Genomic DNA, 21,062 nt, shown 5'->3' on the forward strand with positions numbered 1-21,062 from the left:
AATACTGTGTATCTCAACTTGCTCTTGGGGAGTAGAACAAGAAACTGGAGCTAACAATAAAAACAAAAAGCTACTGGCCCTTTCAATAGTTTCTTGAGTGCAATTTTCTCAGATTCTGTACCAGGTTGTCAGCTTTACAAACCTGGAGAATGGTGGATCCATTCTTCCGTATGATGGTTTGATCTTTGTTTCAGGGAGTTTTCATATCACACAAAGAATGGACCATTATTATATCCGGTGAGGAGGACATTCATAGTTTAATCTCGATACAAATTTTCTTCTTGTGTTCAAAATTTAACCATTGTTTTTCGGATTTTTTATGGCAAACCTACATCCCCCTCTCGCCATTCCATTTGTTTCTCAGCTGACCTTCATGTCAATGCCTTTCTTTTCAAAAAAAGCGACATGACTGCAAATTTTTTCCCCCGCGAATTTTTGTCTGAAGAATTTTTTTTCCCATTTTTGATCACCTACCACTTCCAAGATCTCGTCGTCAACTCAAAGTATAGCAATACCCTTCAGAAGATTACTTAGAATTGTGACATGGCTCGGACTGAATGCTTTATTTCCACACATCTCCACTGGTTTTTCCCGCACAAGGCTCAACAGAACCATTAAGGGATTCCCAAATGTTTTCTTTCCCCTGACATGCCTGATCTCATTCCGTTCAGTTTCAATTATGGACGTGAATGGGTGAAATGGGGGTCAGGTGCACTGGGCAATTCCCAACTCTTTCCAAAGCAGCCATGTGTTGTAATCACACTGCCATGCTTCAGCTGGTTTAATTATGATGTCCGGCGCAATACCGGGCTAATCTTTGTGTGTGCACAATGGACACATCCAGAATTTTAAAGGGGAAGAGAGCCAGGCGTCATATGCAGGTGGAATCGGTCGGTGGGCAACGTTATGTACATTCTACTCTGCTGGTATGTTTTCCGTGAAGTTATGGTTAAATATAGTGAAATTTGAAATTATCATAGGACTGGCTGAATAAATTCCTGCTATGGTAAAAAAAAATTCTTGTGCTACCACTGAAAGTGATGACAAAACTCATTTGGGCGTCGTACAGGATAAATGTGTGAAAGTAATGCTTCAATGCCACCAAAAATCCACAGAAGATTTCAGGAGTCTAAAGAGTACCATTCAGTTGTCACCCTGATTCACATCCGCCATGTTTAACTAAACATACATTCGCTTACAGACTGTTGCATGTAAAATTTGTTCCTGAAGGCATAAAATGGGAACAAATACCAAAAGAAAGTCTACAAAAGCAATAATGAGCTTTATAAGTAGCTGGTAATATGTGAAGCTGCTCAAACATCGCTGTTACAATGAGACGATGTATTGTGGTGTGTCCTCGTTTTCCAGCCCACCTACGAGCTTGTTGCGTTTTAATATTTTTGTCTTTGAATACGTGTGTAATCAGCTTTCTATTACATTTGTCATTTTACACCGATCATTTTCAGGCGTGTTTAGCCACGGTATTACATTCTGAGTCTCTAAATGTTAGTAGCTAGAATTGAATATCCAAGAGTTCTTGCTCATTTTTTCCCTCTTACTTGGAAGGCCTTTCATGTGCTTTCAACCAATATGAGTGTAGGAAATGAAAGTAATGCTCCTTAACTTTGTCAGAAAAAAGTGTTCACGTTTGCTGATCAGAATTGAGAATTGACATCACAATCTGAAATGTTATCCTCCAAGTGTTTTTGTTGTCATGGGCAACCAGCAAGCAGTTGTTTCTGGACATTATAATGTTTGTAGTTGCCAATAGAATGTATTGATGTTTATATAGTTCAATGTACTTTCCATTTTAGTTTTATCTGAATTATGACAAAGGAAATCCACTTTGCTGAAATGTTCAAACTTTTATGTATAGAAAAAGGATTTTGGAGTTTGACTGTACTTTAGCTAATGGTGATGAAAAAGCATCTAAATTACAACAAAATCAAGAGTTCACATCAGTTTTTGAACTGTCTTTTCACGTTCTCTCTCTTTTCCACTCGTTACGAAAAAAAAAGTCAAAAGTGATTGTTCATATTTTTTGTCAGGAAAGTGTATAACCCACCAGGTTTCAATACTTTGAAGGTATTTGTGACTCAGAATTGAGCAGTTGCTGTTCATTAAAATGCACTGGCAATGCATTCAACTTGTACCGCTGGTGCGTACTTTACTTTACCTGAAATGTAAATCACAGTTTGAAAAGGTTACCGAGACCCATCTATGCATTCAGACAGTTGTGAACTGTGCATTTGTAGAGCTCCGTTCCCTGACAAGTAGACATCAAGTAATTCTGGGTTCCCGGCAACTGCTGCGGAGCAGCCAAATTTAATGGAAATCGACAGAAAAAGTATTTATGTTTGTTATTCTTTCGTATCCAAGTGTTAACACATGGCTTTCACAATAATCGCTGTCAGCCATTGACTGAAGTTACCCACCTTTCAACATCTCAATTTGATGGATTAATACCTACCTGTCGATGGACATGCAAGGGCAAAGAATGCCTTAATGTGACATGTGATGATCAGCCACTCGATGTTTTGTGTAATTTCTGTCTGAACAGAGACGAGGGAAACGCTTGAGCGGTCTGTCTGTGGCATTATTATTGATTTTCTATTCTCTGGCATGGTTCGTTGTTTTTACTGTACAAGCACATGCACGGATTCAAAGGAAACTTAACAAATCTCTCCCATGTTTATTTTTCAAATAACGTCTTTCCCAGTGGACAACATTTATCACACTTCCCTGTCGACGCTTAACATTCGCTGTGTAGTTTAAATGTAGGACGTTCCAATGAAAGATTTCAAAGGGACTGTATTTCAGTATTAGGGGGGTTAGACAAATACCACTTTGAGATTTTGCCCGGAGTACAATTGCAGGCAAATTTATGGTAACTGCATAGCATAGCTGAGAGGAGATGGGAATTCACCATAGAATTGCAGTCCATTTGCAGAGCTATTGTGCAGATCTCAGTACCATCAAGCCAGCTTTTTCAGAACTTGGAAAGTGGTGAATTTAAAATTTTGCTTTCCGTTTTGTCCTTGTGGAACGTTTTTCAAAACGCTTGGTTATTTGCCGCAAGTTGAGTGTTAATGTAATCAAAGATTACACTGTTGTGAATGCAGTTTTGTACTTTCAAAGAGAGACACAGTTAACATCACTTGGGATTGCTTTCTAAATTAATTTATATTTCAGTGTTATGATACCATTATCATTTCAAGAGCCAGCCCAATGCAGCTTCTCAATATATTTAATGATATTGCAAATTTGCATGAATTTTTTCCTTGTCTAACTGTCTAAGCTTTGAAATACTTCTTCATGGTGCTATAGTTACCGTGATCATGCAGAAAAATTTTCATGGAAAACGTACATGTTGAGTGCATTTATGTCTCTCCAAAAGTCAAGCCTTTTCTTCATTTGTTAAGCAGCAGTTGTCCAGAATATTTTCCATCAGGGCAATAATTCCAATCCTCATTACTGATAACCAGTTTGAAAAATTTTTATTCAATAAATATTGTTGTCAAGATTTCTAGTTTTTCAGGTGGATGAACAAGCATATTTTTTGTACAAAGAACGAGATTTATTTATGTAAAGGTTTGGCAAGCAGAAGTAAAGGAGTGTTTAAGACATATGTAGGAAATTAGTGGGCTCTTTCTGATGGGTGAATGACTCTGGGCTGTCAATACTTGAAATTTACAGCCTGAATCTGTATCAGATGCCATTTTGAAATAAATGGGGAAAAATAAATAAAGATTGAGTGAGTAAGCCAGGGTAAATATGTTCTGTCCGAGACTTTTACTGAAACATTGCATGCCCACGAGTCAATGAACCAGGATGTTTAAAGTCTGAAACTGGAAACAGAATAAAGAGGCGAAAATCACGAAATAGGATGTGTAGTGTGTTTGAGTAATATGAACAAATGCTATGCGATACTGAAATCAGGTGGGATGCATGCTGCTTTTGACAAAAAACGATACAATATAATGCACAGTTCTTAGTAACCGGAGAAACTCATACCATGCGCATGTACTATGAGCTCACTTGAACCGTAGATCATCATAGAGTTCATTTTTAAGCAAAAATGGCCATGTTGAATTGCTCTTCACTTATACTGTATTTTCCTGCCAACAGTTAAAATTTAACTCTTTCATGAAAGGGAGTATACCCTCCCTTTCCTGGCTACCTATCAATTGCAAGTTGCTGATTGTGGGGAAAATGTTTTGATTCCCAGGATTGTAAATGTACATTTTAACATATGACGTACAGATGCAAAATTCAAGTGTTTGAAATACAATAAGATTGTGTCCACATTAGTGTTAGATATTGTAAGTCATGTAGAAGACATGTAACATTTAACGGGCAAGAAGAATATCCGTGGGTTGCACTGTGAGCGCCATTGACTTTAATTGGCCAGGTAAGAGTTGATCAGCTGTTCCAGATTTTGATCTTTCGACAGGTTGAATGAGGTGGATTTCCTTTAGCCTTGCTTTGAAGTGCCCATAGGATTTAACGTATAGCTACTTTACCCTCTGATTGTTATATAAGGAGAATGCATAAAATGATATGTTGACGAACATATGTTCCAGTTGCTTGTGACGAATTTGCATCATTTCTGTGACGGAAAACCTGGCACATGAACTGTGAATCATTGTGGAAAACTTTGGAGGATGTTTTTTGTCCGTGACAGTCCCTGAAGAATATGTTGTGCAGTTTTATATGTTCCGTATAGCATTTTTTGAAAAACTGAATCCATTTGACTTGTGCAAACTTCTGTTGGGTGTATTTAGTGATATGCAGACGATACACAAAATACGTAACATGTAGTAGCTTTGTAAGTGAAAGAAATTCAGTCAGTGCTTTCAACAAATTGTTTGAAATGGTCAAATAATGGCTAAAACATGGAAAATATAAAGAGGAAGACTTACTTACAAATCTCAAGTTATTTATACCTTGTATATAGTTTTCCATTTATTATGTGCACAAATCAGATTATAGTTTCATTAAAACGGTTCACAAATGATATGAAATACTAGATCCATCCTTTGCAATCTTTCTCTTAACAGGTCAAAGTATACCATTTTATAAAACTATACTATCAATCATTACAAAATGTTTTAACTCTGTGGAATGCTGTTAGTTTTTAGAAAGATTGGAATATCACAGTTTTTTCATAGTAATTAAGCCATTTTATGGTAGAGGTAATTTTAGCACCTTTTCTTGAAAAAAATTCATGAAATCCATATAATATTTTGTAAATCATCTGAAGTATGGACAATTTCTCTTTGTCAAGGTCTGAAATGTGGATGGTTTTGGCAATTATCACCATTACTTCATTTCCAAATTTGCCGAGAAGAATCCTAAGTACAACATTGACCAGATAAGCTTTTCATACAGTTGATAGCCAGCAGGGGATACATAGTCGCCATAGAGAAGTGCTCCACAGAGGTGTTAAGTTGTGTAGACAGAGAGAATTCTTTTCAAGTAACTGTATTCTGTAGATGGTGTATCATCCTGCCCAGACTCTCTTTAACAAACAGATGGTGTATCATCCTGCCCAGACGCACTGCCACTTGTTCAAGTAGACAGTTAGGAGAGCACTATTGCTTTTATCTTGCTCTTCTGTTCTAGTCTAAATGAGTTTTAATCATTTTCACAATCAAAGCAGAAAGGTAGTGTTTGTTTTGATTCTCCCAGCATATTGTGTCATTGATCCTGCTCAGGTAGACTGCCAGTATCATAGCATAGCACAAATCCATCAGGAAAATAACATAAACAAGGTAGATGTAGCTATCATATGATGTATTCTTGTTTTCAATATTTACAACTCATTGTTGCATGCTGTATGACTCATTGTTATTGGCCCATAGTTGTTCTAGCTCTGTTTTTCAAGGCCCTTTGTTTCTTATAATCAAGAAGCATGATGAAATGTCTGATTCTGAACTAGAGTTTTAATGACAACTTAGTTCCAACACCATCAATAGTTCCTGTACAGTAAGATAATGTCAATTCATGTCTTATATGTTTTATAGTTCTGCAAAATCCATCTTTATCTGTGTTTAACAAAAGAGTGTTTCTGTTTTGTCTCTTTTCTGGGGAAGAATAAGTTGCTTACATATACATAACTGAGGCATTATATACATGTACATAGACATAGCTGTAGGCATTTTTGGAACCTTGTTAAGATGAAAACTCCAAAGTTCTGCAACAGTGTAAGTGAGAATAGATTTGAACAATGCCTTTGTCACTGTGGCCAAATTTTACGTTTGCAGTGATCTGATAGGAGAAATACAAAAACCATTTTCATTTCAAGATGTAGCACGTTCCATCGCTGGTGTCATTAATCTTTTTTATTTCATTCTGTGAAATTGGAGTCTTGTTATCGAATTCTGGCATGATTTTTATTAACATTGATATGTTTAGTTGCCCTGTATTACTCTGTTCTTACCATTACACAAAAATTGCCATTTGAACTGTCAGATCTCATCTTCTGTAAGCTCTTGCAGTTTTTCCTTTGATGGATATTAATTTGACTTGTATCAGTGTCTTGTTACAACTGACTACAGCCGAGAAGTGTCATTTTTCTCTTTTATGTAACTTCAATTTCTGTCAAGTTACTGTGCATAAGTTATCCTAGGGAGTAAAAAATAATTGGAACCACTGAAATAAAATTTGCATACTTCATTTTTATTTAACATATTCACATGCAAATTGAGAGTGGTGATGAAAACAGAAAATGACCCCGAATGTTAATCAAACTTGTCTTCCATCTGGTCTTGTCCACAAGTACATACATGATGTTAATTACAATTGTATGTTCTTCTGTTAAACGATGATGAAATCTTCATTTCCTCGTAAAAGATATTCCCGCCAAGTAGGAAAAATTTAAAATTTAGTCCAAAAAGTGATGCATAGAACTGGTAGTTTGCATGGTAAATTGCTATCTCTGAAAGATTTGCACAATGTGGGTACTCTTGTTCTGATGTGAACATGTACTTATATTCAATATTGTCTTGTTGTACAGTATTTATTTTGACACGGTCTGTGTCCTGGAGCCATTCCAACTTTTGTCCTGTCTAAAGATTTCCGATAAGACTTCAAAGCCTTACACATGCAGTCATGAAAAATATGAATTCCCCATCACATTGTGCCTAGGAAATGCAATTGCAGACAAGCTGCAAAGACTCTCAATAGTAAATCTGATGAGTCATTTTCAATGAATAAATGGCAAAAGTAATCGTTTGTGTATTAGAACATTACCCATGTTCAGTAACCTTCGCTGTGGCGTGTTTAGCCTGATTAAGGATTGATTTTAGAAGCATGGAAGGAAAAATATCAGTGTTGGTCAACAATGGAGGAGTCTCAGCCAAGCTGTAAGTGGCCAGCATTTCTTTCATATGTGTACTATTTTGATAATACACACAAAATTATGTAACTTAAAAAAACAACATTTAGCTCCACGTCACATAGTGCAGACCTAGCACATGTTAAGTTCATTACCAGCAACATATATTTCATTTATGATTGCACAATACAATGTTTGCAGTGGCTGCTCATGTTTCTGTCTAGTATTTCACAGTATAGTTATCATTTTATGTAGAAAGACCCACCTCGACAAATCTCAACAAATATGTACACCTTGCATTATGCAGTCAGAGGTGAAAGATTTGGTAGTAACTGTGCATAATCACTGCAGCCACAAGAAATGTGATACAGCCACACCCACGTCATATCTCCTATGTTACCATGGTTTTCAGCCATTTTCAATCAGCGGCGTTTATTTTTATTTCAACCTTCTGTTCAGTTTCCCTACCCCCCATTCCTCTTCCGAGAATCCATCAGCACGTGAGGGTATGAAACGTGGTAAGGGGCAATCTGCTGATAGCCGGGAATCGGTGTTGTGTCTTTCACAGTCCTTAGGTAGATGGCAAAGATATCATCTTTCATGCGCCCCTCGGAAATATTCCCCCGTTTTTTTCCAGAAGATGTAAAGTAATATTCACCTAGCAACAAGTGGCTTGATCTTAATATTTCTTACTTGTGTGTAGAGCTTTTTGACTTTTCCGATTCTTCATACCTGACAGATCATTTCTCGTTCACAAAAAGTCATAATTTTCCTGTCACTTCTATTTCTCATCTGATTAAATTCTTAACTTTAATTAATCTTAATCGCACCGATTTATAATTCTAAATGAAATAATTGTAGTTTGAGCGTTTGAATGAATAATTCACGAACATTGTTGTTCCAAAAGCAGTGCAAGTCTTTTCTTCCGGAAAGGGAAATATTCAAATATCAAGGGGTTAAGGAAAGAAAATTTTACTACATCAACAAAAGGCATAAAAAGTTATTGAATGTAAATGATCTCAATTTAAACTGACAAAAATAAAATATCTTGAACAAGTTGAAACCAGAGAAACTAGATGATAATGTTTTATTCAGGGTAGAGAATTTGAAAAAAAAGAGTAACAAAGACTTCAAGGCATGGTGGAATAACTATTGTTCAGAATGAGTGAGAAATTTTCTTGCAACTCATGAATTTTGAAATTGTGTGTTAATAGTAGTAGTAGTACACATGTACATTGTGCTCCAGGGAAACACAATATGTCGATAATTTGTGAACTTCTGAGAAAAAAACAGACTTCAGTTAGGTATGGATTTTTCCAAAACCCTCGTAAATCAATATTTTACATTGTATTGTCGTATCACTAGCCATAGGGAAGCGTACAGGATATCAGAATTTTAAAAAAATCAGAGAGGTTGAAATTGTACCTATGAACTGGCAAATTTATAGCATTGCTCTGTATGTGTGTGTATTTGTGTGATAAAATGTTCTCTTGTTGCAAAAAAAATTGGCTTTTAGCAGCTAAAATATGTTTCAAACTGAGAATCCTTCGTCCGTTTTCACTCATGAATGCAATGGTGTCAGCCCATTATGCTGTTGGATATGAAAAAAATGCTAAAATTAGTTCAGAAATATTGAAGTTATTGATCACTCTCTTGTCGCGAATCACATCGTTAGTGGGAAATTCACTGAAGTGTTAATGGAAGTGTGAATCGGGGTCCACTCTCTCCTTTCATGATATCAAATGGTATGTGGCTCTTCCATTTGTTTGAAAATCCTTTCACGTTTGATGTTTCCCTTTCGTGTCCGTCAAATGGTACTATCTGCCTTTGATGACATCTTGTGGTGCTGATGTATCATTTGTGTAAGACAGTGGACAGGGTTTGAAACACAGGTTTTGCATTTGCCTTTTTTTTCCCCTAAGTCTCTGCGTCCCATATTCTGCACTTTTTTCCGTTCTTCAGATGAAAGCAAGAGAAAGTTGAACGCTCCCGGTTAAAAGCTCTCCATCCATACCCTGGTGAATAAATGCCTAACATTTGAATGTACAAGGAAAGACATATACTCTGAAAAAAAATTTAAAGAAAAATGGGGAACAGGAATTCCTTAGCTTCTTGTCATGTAGAGGATGCTAACCAGCCATAGAATTGTCAGAGATGAGTCTCTTTTGAAACTAACAGTATGAAATGGTTTTATCGTCACGTTTGATTCGATTGTGTAAATAGTTCCTGCTGAGTCTGATGAATTGTTAAGCCAATGCTCACCTCGAACTAAAAGATTTCAACTTTTAGACTTTCCTCAAGGAATCTTCAATGTATGCTCTTTCTAAATTCAGGAAAATAAATTATGGTATATCCCGCTAATTTTGGCACACAAAAGAAAAAAAAATTACTGAGATTTAGGGTTGTGTGAAATTTAAAATGGCAGCTATTTCCATGTTAACTTGGGGGGGAGGTAAATTTTCACAAAAATTTCCATTTGCTCCACAAGCTTCAAAAAAGACAACACAGGCAACACACCAGCAAAGTATTGGGGAAACTTCAGAGTTAGAATATCTGTTCCTTAGGTGCTTTCTGCAGCGAGAGATAATTGGTATCAGAAATTTCCCTGGAAATGTAAAAAAGCCCCAAAAAATAAATATGAGTGGTGGGATAAGTATTTGGTGAGTAAAGAAAATTTGCTAGCTGTGAAAGAACTTTGTAGGTTTATGATATTCTGAAAAATGAAGTAGTTTCAACGTCTTTGCTAATATTTAATAATACAAGTAAATGCCATGGCTGGGTACAATTGCTGATGTCTGCCAATGTAATTGCATTGATGTGCCGAGGGTATGGCTTGGAAACCACGGTAAAACGTATCCAGGTACCACCTGTAGCAAAGATACTGACCTTCTGAACACAGCACAGCAACTCACAGAGCTGTTGCTATGGTTCTGAGTTAATGAAAGTTTGTTTTCAGCCTGGTCAGGTATCACCTACTTTTGATTAATGTGATTAATTTTTGAATTTTATTGCGTCATTAAGGCTTTTTATAACGCCCATAAACCTTTCCCCTTGTTTCTCCTCAGCCAGAAATTGTGTTATTGAAATATGGCATCCGATGTGAAAAATTCATCCGTCATGTGGTCTCTTGAGAAATGGATGCAAAAAACCTCAGACATAATAAAAAGTTAGTTCATAAACATAAAAACCTGCTGCGGTGTTATCATTCTTCTTATATCTGTGCATACATTCAACATTACACAATTTAAAAGTTAAAGTCAGAAAAATTGTGAAGTCAGTGAACTTGTAGATTGTAAACACATCGTTTTGATTCATAGTTTTCTGAAATCAAACCCAAAAAAAACCACGAAAACAAAAAAGCCAGACTGCAGCAGTCATTTTATCAGATCCACTGAAGTATCCTAGCAGAACTTGATAGCCATAGGTCTGATCGATAATATTCACCGGCCTCTTCAAATCTTCTTAGATACGAAAGAGAATCTAGGAAAACTACCCTGTACATACTCAAAAACAAAGCATATTGGCGACTGATATGTCAGAGACAGTCGATATCGTTTACTGTATGAGCAGATAAGTACGTCTTGCTTTGCAGTGTCTGTGGAGTGTTTACATCTTTGACGACGGATGAACAACTGTTTCCCGTTTTTTCCTAGACTTTGAGGAGTAGCTTGCCATAATATTTACCAGGAAAGTAATTTTTCATGGAATATTGATCGGATTACTTTTATGGGTGTTCCTTCATTTCCTGTCTCAATATCATAAATACAAGAAGAAACCTCTTTTTTCAGCTCAATTGCAGATTCTTGTGATCAGACAAACAAATTAAGACTGGCAACATGTTCACTTTACAGATATTGAATCAAAAAATTTTATGTCACATTTTCCCATGAAAGTTGCAGTATCGTATGGACATGCCATATCATTACAGTTTTCGTTCAGGATCATAAACGCCAAAGTTGACGCAGTTTGAAAACTTTTCAACTCAACCTCTTGCCATTGCTTTCTATGAAAATGTACGTTTTGACTTTTTGCGCCACGATGAAGAATTGTATGGCAAATATGTTCAAATTTGGGAAAAGCAAGGCGACTCCATCAATTTTAATAGTCTAGAAATTTCTGATACACTAGATGTGTGCATATCTTTTGAGTGTCGATGATTGAGTAATGATGATAATGATAATCACAACTGTAATTTTATAGCAATAATAGTAATGCCATTATAATTGTAATTTGCTTTTTTATGACTTGAATACTGATAATACCGAAAGCAATCATTTCAAAGCTGCGCAGAGAAAAATAAACAAGCACACATCCTTGCGGTAACACTAATGCTATTTGAACAGATTGCAGAACAGCAGTATACGACACTGTCAATGATATTGAGCATGTCGCAAGTGTACGTACCGCGGCGTCTCTTTAATACAATTAGAGAAACCCACTGAAAATGACAAAAGTTATTTTTTACCTTGACCTGGTCATTATCCGGGTCATTATATGCTTTCATTTCCCCAGTTTCTTACTTACGATACATGGTTTTTATTAAGCCTTTGCCATTGTTACACGTTTGAACAGCATGTAACGTGCATGTTCAATATGCCATCATTTCTACGCTGCTGTTCAATTTTCTCTCCCAAGGACATCGCTCTCAGCGTTTGATATCTGGTGCATTGATTTTTCGCAAATCACGGAGTCACGGACTGTTCACTTTTAAGATCACTTTAACACCAGTGATTTTCTCTTATCTGTGTGTTTTTATTGAAGAGGTAATATTCAGCGTCTGAAAGAAATAATTTTGCAGACGCAATGCTAAAATACTTTTATTAAAACACAGATTTTCAAAAAGTAGGGAAGAAAATTGTGACGTCAAGAACAAGCATCTGTACTTCTCAAATGGTAGAGTGTTTAAGCGTAGAGTTCTGTTCATAGTGCAAATTTTTGTGACAAATTTACATCATTTTGTGCATTATTTAGAAATGCCATTAGCTTATGCATGTGCGTGCACGCACACGCACACACACACAAACACACAGATTACATACATGTACATATGTGCATATGCATACTTGTCAACTGTACAATATTGGTAGACTGTAAATTGGTAAATTGTATGTGACAACGCCTTGTCAAAGGGTTAACATACAAGGAACGTGGAGGTGCCGCTGTTAGGGCATTTCCTGTCCACCATTTCTGTCATATGGCAATCAGATAACATGTGAATGATTAGGGAGCGTTGGATGATGCATGGATTGTCTCGTCATGGTGTCATTAATGTATTTAAAGTAAGAAAAAAAACGGCAAGATCGATGATAAACTAGACCACCAACAACCTGAAATGGCGGATGTCATTGCAATCAGTAAAAGTCGCCAAAGCTTTTATGGAATTACTGTAAAAGCTTGGTTATTGAACAAAGTGCGCAGGATAAACCCACCTCAGTTCGATCATTTTGTTTGTCTAAGTTTATAGAAAATCCCTCCGCTTAAATAGGGCGTAATGATAACAGCAAATGTGACTGGTTGTAACCCAGTGGTCATTCTTGTGTTTAAATGTAGTCTTGACACTGTAGAAAATTTGCAGATTTTTTTCTCCAAATGTTTTTTCTGAGGTCAGAATTCTCAATAATGAGGGGTTAAAAGGAAATTACCTCACAGTGGTGTATTTGCTACAGACATACGCCACGGACTGAAATCCAGATTGTATTGCTGGGTTTTCTGTTCAGGCAATCATTATCTTCAGCAGGAGAAACCTATTGGCTTTCACTGCCGTCTCTCCTCATAGAGAAAAAACAGAATTACTGATGTCAGTCCCTAACAATGGAGATGGCGGTACTTGAAGGGTAAATTAAGGCAAATGGGTTGTAGTAATTACCGTTAGCCAGCAACTCCCTGAAATGTCTCTCACAGAGAAAGCCAAAATGCACCTCAAGGACAGATATTCAGACTGAATTTTTTACAATTTTTTCTGATCCACCACCTGTTTGGATTCATTTTTGAAGCATTTGATGTAAAATTTTCTCTATCTTGCTTTTGTGTATAAGATTGAAAGTTTGAATTTTTTCCCCATAGAGGTAAGATAGGGAAAGCATCCATTTTGAACTTCGAATATCGGTAAATGTTAGGTAATTTGGTTCTCTAGTACCAAAATTTGCACAGTGACCCCTGATTTTTATTCCTGAATTTGAAAGGGAATGGGTAAAAGTTTCCTTGAGGAAAGTTGTAGCAAAAGTTAAAATCTTTCACTTTTTAGGTGCATACTAATTTTACTACTTTATACTTTGAGCAAAATCATCAGACTCTCCGACTATGTGTTTAATGTGTAGTCAAATGAATTACACAGTGGTTAATATAAAAATCAGTATATTGACTGTTTCGCTTATTTTTATGATAATAATTTGAGTTCTAAATTCAGTCAGTTGATGTTTCAAAGACATTTTTCCAGACAAAGTAATAATAGCGTACCTGGGCAATTTCATCACAACTTGAGTAAATCATATCAAGGCTGACACACTATTCTCACAGTACTACCATTGGCTATTATCATACCTTCTATATTAATATGTCAAAAAGAAATGAAAAGTGGTAATTCTTTGACAGCTCAATCATTATTTACAACGTATCTTTTGTTTATTATGACGTCTCTATTTACATCAAGTGTGTGAGGAAAGATTGAAAGAAGAAAAAATTCAAGTGTTTTTTGTATTTTCAAAATCTGCATACAGTTGATTGCGCAGTTACATCCATGGAAATTGGATATTTTGAGTTTTGATCCACCCATCTATACCTAAATTGATATTTGAAATGGAATTTTATATTTCGTACTTGACCCTGTTATCCTACTAGATTCCACTGTTTCCATATTTAGTGTATTGCTCTGCACACGACACTTAATAAATTGTGTTGATGGTTCGTATATTTATTGCTGATTATCTGCGAGTGCTGTGTGAATCCTTGGTTATAAAATGCAGCCTACAAAACAAAACAAAAGAACACTTCAAAATAATTTGACAATATTAATTCAATAATATTATTAAAATTTTATTAACAAGAAACAAAAAAAACCCCATCTGGATGGCCCACACAGATCTATTTCATAATGTACCTTATAGTTTTGTAGATGTGTACAGTACAGTGGTTTTTGTGTGTATGGCTCCGAATAAATTTAAAATAAATAAAACCGACAAAAATTGCCGGTATACCCAAAAGATGATTCTACACGTATATGTTGCTTCGTTAAATGGGTATTTTTACGCGTTAAATACATTTATGGACTGTGACCTTTGAAAGAAAAACATCAAAATAACTCCAGCATGCTTCCTTTTTGTCACAAGTAAATTGCATTATTTAGATTTGAAAAAAAAATCTTTTGAATCCGTTCCCAGGATGTTTGATGATTAATGGCAGAGCTTGAAAGGGTTTTGTGATATTTCATGCCATCGGGTGTATTTGCCATAGCAATCTGTCCCCTAGGGAACATAATTTAATTGAGGACAAGTGTAATTGTGTTAATGTACATGTGTATTCATACTTTACATGAGAAATATGTGTCAATAGAAAATTTGGTGGTAAATACTGATATGTCAAAACAGCAAGCGGGAGTTTTTCAATTGTGTGTTTCGCGTACCTGCACGACTCAGTCTATTCTCTTGTGTAGGGTTTAACAAAGTGTTTGAAGATTACTGTCATATTGTGGCCTGTATGGAAAAACACTCTTCATGTGTGAAAAAACATGTTTTTGCTGCTATAACTGATAATATGCAATTTTTTTTTTTTCGATACGGGTCAACTGTCGCTGACTAGGTTTTGGGGGCAGGAATTTCCTTCTGAAAATAATTTTGGAATTCTTTGGAAGATTTTTACTCTGGCAATGCAGGTACTCCATGCTTGCTAAGTTCCTGTCCATAGTTTAAGAGCTGGAAATTTTGAATTTTCATTCAGTGCTCAATCTACTTGGTCTGCTGTGGCACACGTCAAAGTATTTCACCAGTAATACAAAAAATTTCAGCCCCATGAAATAGACTCAAAAATAAATCTATTGTAGTTTATATTTTTGTAATGGTACAAATTTTTCGAAGTTGACTCAAAAATACAACTTCTCAGAGGTAAAACACAATATTTGTGGCAATATTTCTCTTCTCAATTGATGTCATTGTTCTCTCATTAATATGCAAAAATAAACATTTGTCTGCATTTTTAGGTTACGTTTTGAAAATTATGTATGCAAGAATGACAAAAGACATCTTAATAGGAGACTTTTAGTGCAACAGTGAATACCGAAAGACATATTCATGACTCAGAGTACAAGCTGGAAAAACAGCTACTCATGCAACACTGATAAAATTTGTCCGCATTTCAAGCTGCGTGTCCAATGTCATGCACGTGCAGCTATATTTAGTAACAAAGCTGTAATCATGAACAGTGCTATTGGCTAGAAAGTAACATGAACAGATGTAAATTGCATGCCGCATGGTAATTTGTTATTATCAAGAAATTGTACACTTCCTGGCTCACTGGGTAATTTGAGAAGACGTTAAAACCATCGATGCATCATCTATTTTTGATCAAGTCACAGTTTTATCGAGGATAATTTCACTTCCATCTGTGACCGTCCATGAGACGTCTCCTCAAGTTAACAACTCCCCAGTGGACCGGCATGAAGCAGTGCTCAGATCTTGAATATCCTAAACACACGGCGGTGAAGCCCTTTCTGTAAAAATGATTTCAAGTACTAAAATGAGATGAAAACAGACACCCAGTGTGATGTGACAAAAGCACTGTATAAGCAAGATGTATAAATTGATTTTTAATAGCTCACTGTTACAATTGAAATTAGATTTCCAAGGGTCTCTGTGCAGGTGTGAATAGCAATAATATGACTTTGTTAGTGATATTGTTTTCATTCCGTGCAAACTAGTTGCAAACGTCTTTTCTAAAGTTGGGAGTTTTCGGTCTTTTTCAGGGGTTTATTTATGACAGGATCATCACATCATTTGAGTTGGGCGTGAATATTGTAAAACATTATTGTGAAGCATTCCAAATGTATCTGCTCCTTAATTGAAGGAGAAGTGCCATCATGGTGAACTCCATCCCATATGTCTTTCACTGCGTACTAGATTATTAATAGTAATCATATCCGTCCATTATCCAAAAGTCATAGGTCAAGAGTCGCATCACATGCTTATTGTATAGGACAAACACAGCACTGCACCGCAGGACGCACAGACTATGAAAAAAAGTATCGGTATAACCTAACGCAGTCAATGTTGTGAATGAAAGATACAAATGTACATGTACCTGCTCTGGTAAAACAACCGAGAAGCGATGTCGATTGTTTCAGAAGCGTAAGCGCATAATGGATGATATTAGGTGTGGCATTACAAGTAAAAGGGGTGGCAAAACTGTGCTCAGAATGAGTGGTTGAATTCAGATGTTTTTCTGTAGTAACAGACATGAAAATTTCAAAGTGACACAGAAAAATATTTCATTAACTTACGAGTGCCAGTCCCAGTTGAGCAATATCATGAAACGGTTTACATGTTTATGCAAAGTGGACCCTTTTTTTCTGAGATGAGCATCTCAATTTTATCGGTGAGTGTTTCCATTCCAAATTAGAGTTGACCCAGTCTGAAGTATTTGTAACCTGTGCTTTGATTGTCTATGTGAGTGATGTTACAGACAGACTATCGGCTTGTGTTTGATTGCACCCACAGGACTACAGAAAACTGTATGTTGTGTCATGCAGATCCGTCTCAGTTGCAGAGCCAATTGAATTTGCTATGTGAATTTCAGTCCTTGTCGCAAATTTCAAATGACAGGGAGGATACGTTAGCTTCTCTCCAGCGTGATATTCCTGTTATTTGTTATATCCACTGATGGTTTGTACTGTATCCAGTGTCAAGCCAAACTTGATACCGGAAGGTGATCTAAAATGATGGATGGTTTTGCATAACAGAAACTGTGTAATATAGAAGTTACATTTACTGTGACAGTTAACTAGAATCATTGACAGGCCAAATAGAAAAAAATATGTGCCATTCTGGTAATCTGTCCTACCCTATTTACAACCCTCCAACCCTAAACTTTTTTACAATATTTTTAAGCATCACGCATGATTTTGCCAAAATGTGTGGATTTTCAATGGGTTACTTCAAATCTAAGACAAAAAATTTAGATAAAAACCAACTTTTACCATGTTTGCTGAAGGGCAAGTTAAAGGAAACACACAGTTTGCCCTATTGGTTAAGGGTTTATTCAGCTATGAAGCTCCACATACTCTTACTTGTGGTCACTGCCTATTAACCCATTGCAACGCTCAAAGGTCTACCAGAAAAATGCTTCATGTATTCTGCCAATCAACTGTAAATTTGTCTGCAGCCCTCTTACAGAGGCATGGCAATACCCCACCTCACCCCAGAAATAAAGCAGGTTCGTTACTACCCCTCCCGAAGTAATTGCTACCCTCCCACTACTGTTACCCCCTACTCCTGGCAAACCCGATGCAGCAAGGCAGACAGCAAAACCCAATATCCTGAGGCTACCCACTGACTACAATGATGTCTAGGGCCTGCAAGCCAACTGCTCAGGTGCGTGTCGTTGTCTTCAAACCCTGCGAAATAACAGGCTTGAGTGCATACATCTGTACCTTGGCTCCATTTGTAACACAATCCCAGGATAACTGTTGCAGTTTCTTTCAGTTCGTTTCCACAGTAATAGTTCTGCTTGAACTGATTTCCGGTTTGAAATCTGATTGATACACAGTGTGCTAGGATTTACTGTCTCAGTACCGCATGGCTTCAAATCGGCTTGTTTGTGGGAGAGATTTGACTTCTAACAAAGGCACTCCGAAAGCTGGTTGGACTGCGTAATTTCGTTAACTATGATTTAGTATTACAAGTGCTTTGAACTTGACTTGAGTAGGGTGTAAATCTCACTAAACCTCACTCAGTGCAGCGAGTGCAAATTTATCTCAATGTATGCAAATCTGCCTCCATTTATGCAAATCGATCTCCATCAATGCTGGCCAATCAAATCGTCAAGCAGATTCCAATTGATTTCGCTGTCATTTTTGATGAATATTCCAAGGCTTCGGTGGTCGGCCGTCCAGCGGGGATTACGTACTTCAGCTGATAAATTGCCATGGTGTCCTTGTAACCATAGTAACACTTTGATGTCACTTAGTCAGGTAGCTGCCCGAAATGCTGTTCTGTCAACACTTAACGACCTTCACAGCGCATATGCTGAATTTGCTATACAAGATGAATGACATCATCAAAAGGGCCTTGTTTTTTATTTTTTGCAGAAGTTTTTAATCACTGTAAAACTTTCCCAAAACACTCTAAGATTGATTCATCAATAATTATCTTTCGGAAACTTTGCTAGTTTTAGTTGATTCTATTTCTAGAAATCGGCCGTCATGTTCCAATAAAATGTATTTCATAAATTTTTCCTCTTTTATACACTATGATTTATATACTCTCAACACGCTATTCAGTTCAGACATATATATGTCAGTGACAGCCTATGCCATAGATCATGTTATCTCATGTATTGGATATGTTAGGTACGGACAGCTTTATCGAAGATAATCATAGTAAAAGAAGATTTGTGATGGAAAATCATAGAAGAGAGATAAAGTGATGTACCTATGGGGGGAGTGAATTCTTGCATGATTGAAGAGTACTGGGTCAGTGCTAACCTGTAGTACAACTTTATTGTATCTTAGGGGGTATATTTGTATGTCTTTATAATTAAAAGCACCCCTAGACAGGTACTAATTTGTTGCATGTAGAGGAGGTGGCCCAGTGTTCTGTAGGTATGTGGCAAATGCTGCTATTAAAATGTTCAGCTAAATCTAAGAAAGAACGTGTGGAGATGAAAACGATCAGTGTGGCCAATTTCTTTTACAGACTCAAAGGGGCAGTTCTCAATCCCTGGTTCTTGCATAAGTGTCTGCTGGTATTGACCATTTGTTTGATGTCAGTCCTTTGGTTTCATTTGAAAGTTGTGCACAGTTAATCGCTGTGTGTAGATGGAACGCTGATAAGCTGTCCCTTTAAACTGGTGAATGTACATGTAACACCTAAAATGTCAAGTTGTTCTTAGGAAAAGTTCTCATCATTCACAACGTTAGCTTCATCCGACTGGTGTCCTTTCAGTTAATACTTGACTACAGTTCAGCAGGAAATATGTGTTACTTTTGTGGAAATGATCAGTGATGTACATTGTATAATGTATATTCTACATCTACAAATTATGACAAATACTTATCAAAGGGTACTCAGTGCATTATTATTTGTATGCAAGCTTAATGAATATCTTATGAAACCTGAGACAAAGAGGACCATTCACAGCTTGTTCATATTGTATGCATTAGTCATGATACAAATTGCCGAACCTTTAAGAAGTTTTGACCAAATCCTATAAAAGAATTACTAAATCTCTCGCTAAATTTTGCTCAGTCTAAAGACTATAGAATTGATAAAAGGCATGGTGGGATTCATTCCTGTGTATGTTCTAACATTGTAGATTCTTCACCAAACTTCAAATTATGTGATATCAGATACTGTATGATGCGAAATCTGTGTGGAATGTCCTGGGTGAACAATTTCGCATTCAGTCATGGCATCATGACAGCTGTGATGCGGTGTGAAACATCATTGTTTGCGTGTGAGAAGTGGTAACAATCACTGTGATAGGGTTTTGTTGAATGTCATACCACTTGATTCAAATGTCAAGTATGGCTGTATGAGTGGACGTGTATTGCCAAGCACACTACGCAGGATCATTGCCCAAAAATGTATCTGTAATATGGTTTCTTTGTTATTTTGCTGGAGAATATTTCATTCTAGGAAGCCATTTGTTTTTACCAGATTCTTAGGATACACCCACATATATGTCAAGCTGTGAATCCTACTCACATATGATTTTGTTATATACTGGGAGAGATAGTAGTACATTTATGCATGATATGAATGAGTGTAGTGTGAATTGTGTGTAATGTGAATGATTCCAGCATGTACTATATTCTTGCAACTGTACACAATATGTTGCTTGATTTATGTTACTCAACCTTCACACCTAACTTCTGCTCTCATTTTATGTCTTTGCAGGAGTTTGCAACGTTAACAAAAGAATTAAACCATACGAGGGAGCAACTTTTAGAAAGAGAAGAAGAAATTTCAGAACTTAAAGCAGAAAGAAATAATACTAGGGTGAGTTTTAAAATCCACTTTTGAAGAGATTGTGCCATTTGCTACAAGAAATTGAGTCCTTGAAGTCCTGGAAATTTGGTATCTGCCCCCAGTTTTCAAAAATTACCGGAAAGTAAAAAGGACATGTACAATGAACTATGAAAATGATATATATTGTAAAATGATATCTGCAAAATAGTGTTTTTGACTTCAATATTATTCTTGAAAATTGGTGAAAAAGTCCTAGAATGTGACCTTGGGTGCACACAGCCTACTGTATAAGAATTGACTAATGACAATTGTAATGTGTGAAACAGGATGTGCTCAGTCACTTCAATACACTGAACATCACATTTTGTACTGTGCTGTGAAAATCAGTCTTTTGAGGAGTTGCATTTATCTGCATAATTTAAAGTTCAAAGTGCAAAGATGTCTTGCGGTTATATCTTATGAATTTGATGGTATAAGTTTTCTGTAAGTGAAAATAATTACACCACATTGAAATGCTGTTTTGACATATATGATGTGACATCAGTACG

The 21,062-nt window shown here is 36.4% G+C and overlaps 1 protein-coding gene across 7 annotated transcripts in view; it reads left to right on the forward strand.

Moving 5' to 3' along the window:
* LOC139130957 (liprin-alpha-1-like) overlaps positions 1-21,062 on the forward strand; it is a 197,807-nt gene that overhangs the window by 121,069 nt on the left and 55,676 nt on the right. For all 7 annotated transcript variants that reach the window (XM_070696815.1, XM_070696850.1, XM_070696833.1 and 4 more), the window contains exon 2: positions 20,443-20,544. In XM_070696815.1, coding sequence (XP_070552916.1) covers positions 20,443-20,544 — 102 coding nt within the window. The remainder of the gene's footprint in view (positions 1-20,442; positions 20,545-21,062) is intronic.

This window comes from Ptychodera flava, chromosome 1 (assembly GCF_041260155.1).
Source record: "Ptychodera flava strain L36383 chromosome 1, AS_Pfla_20210202, whole genome shotgun sequence".
Classification (NCBI taxonomy): Eukaryota; Metazoa; Hemichordata; class Enteropneusta; family Ptychoderidae; genus Ptychodera; species Ptychodera flava.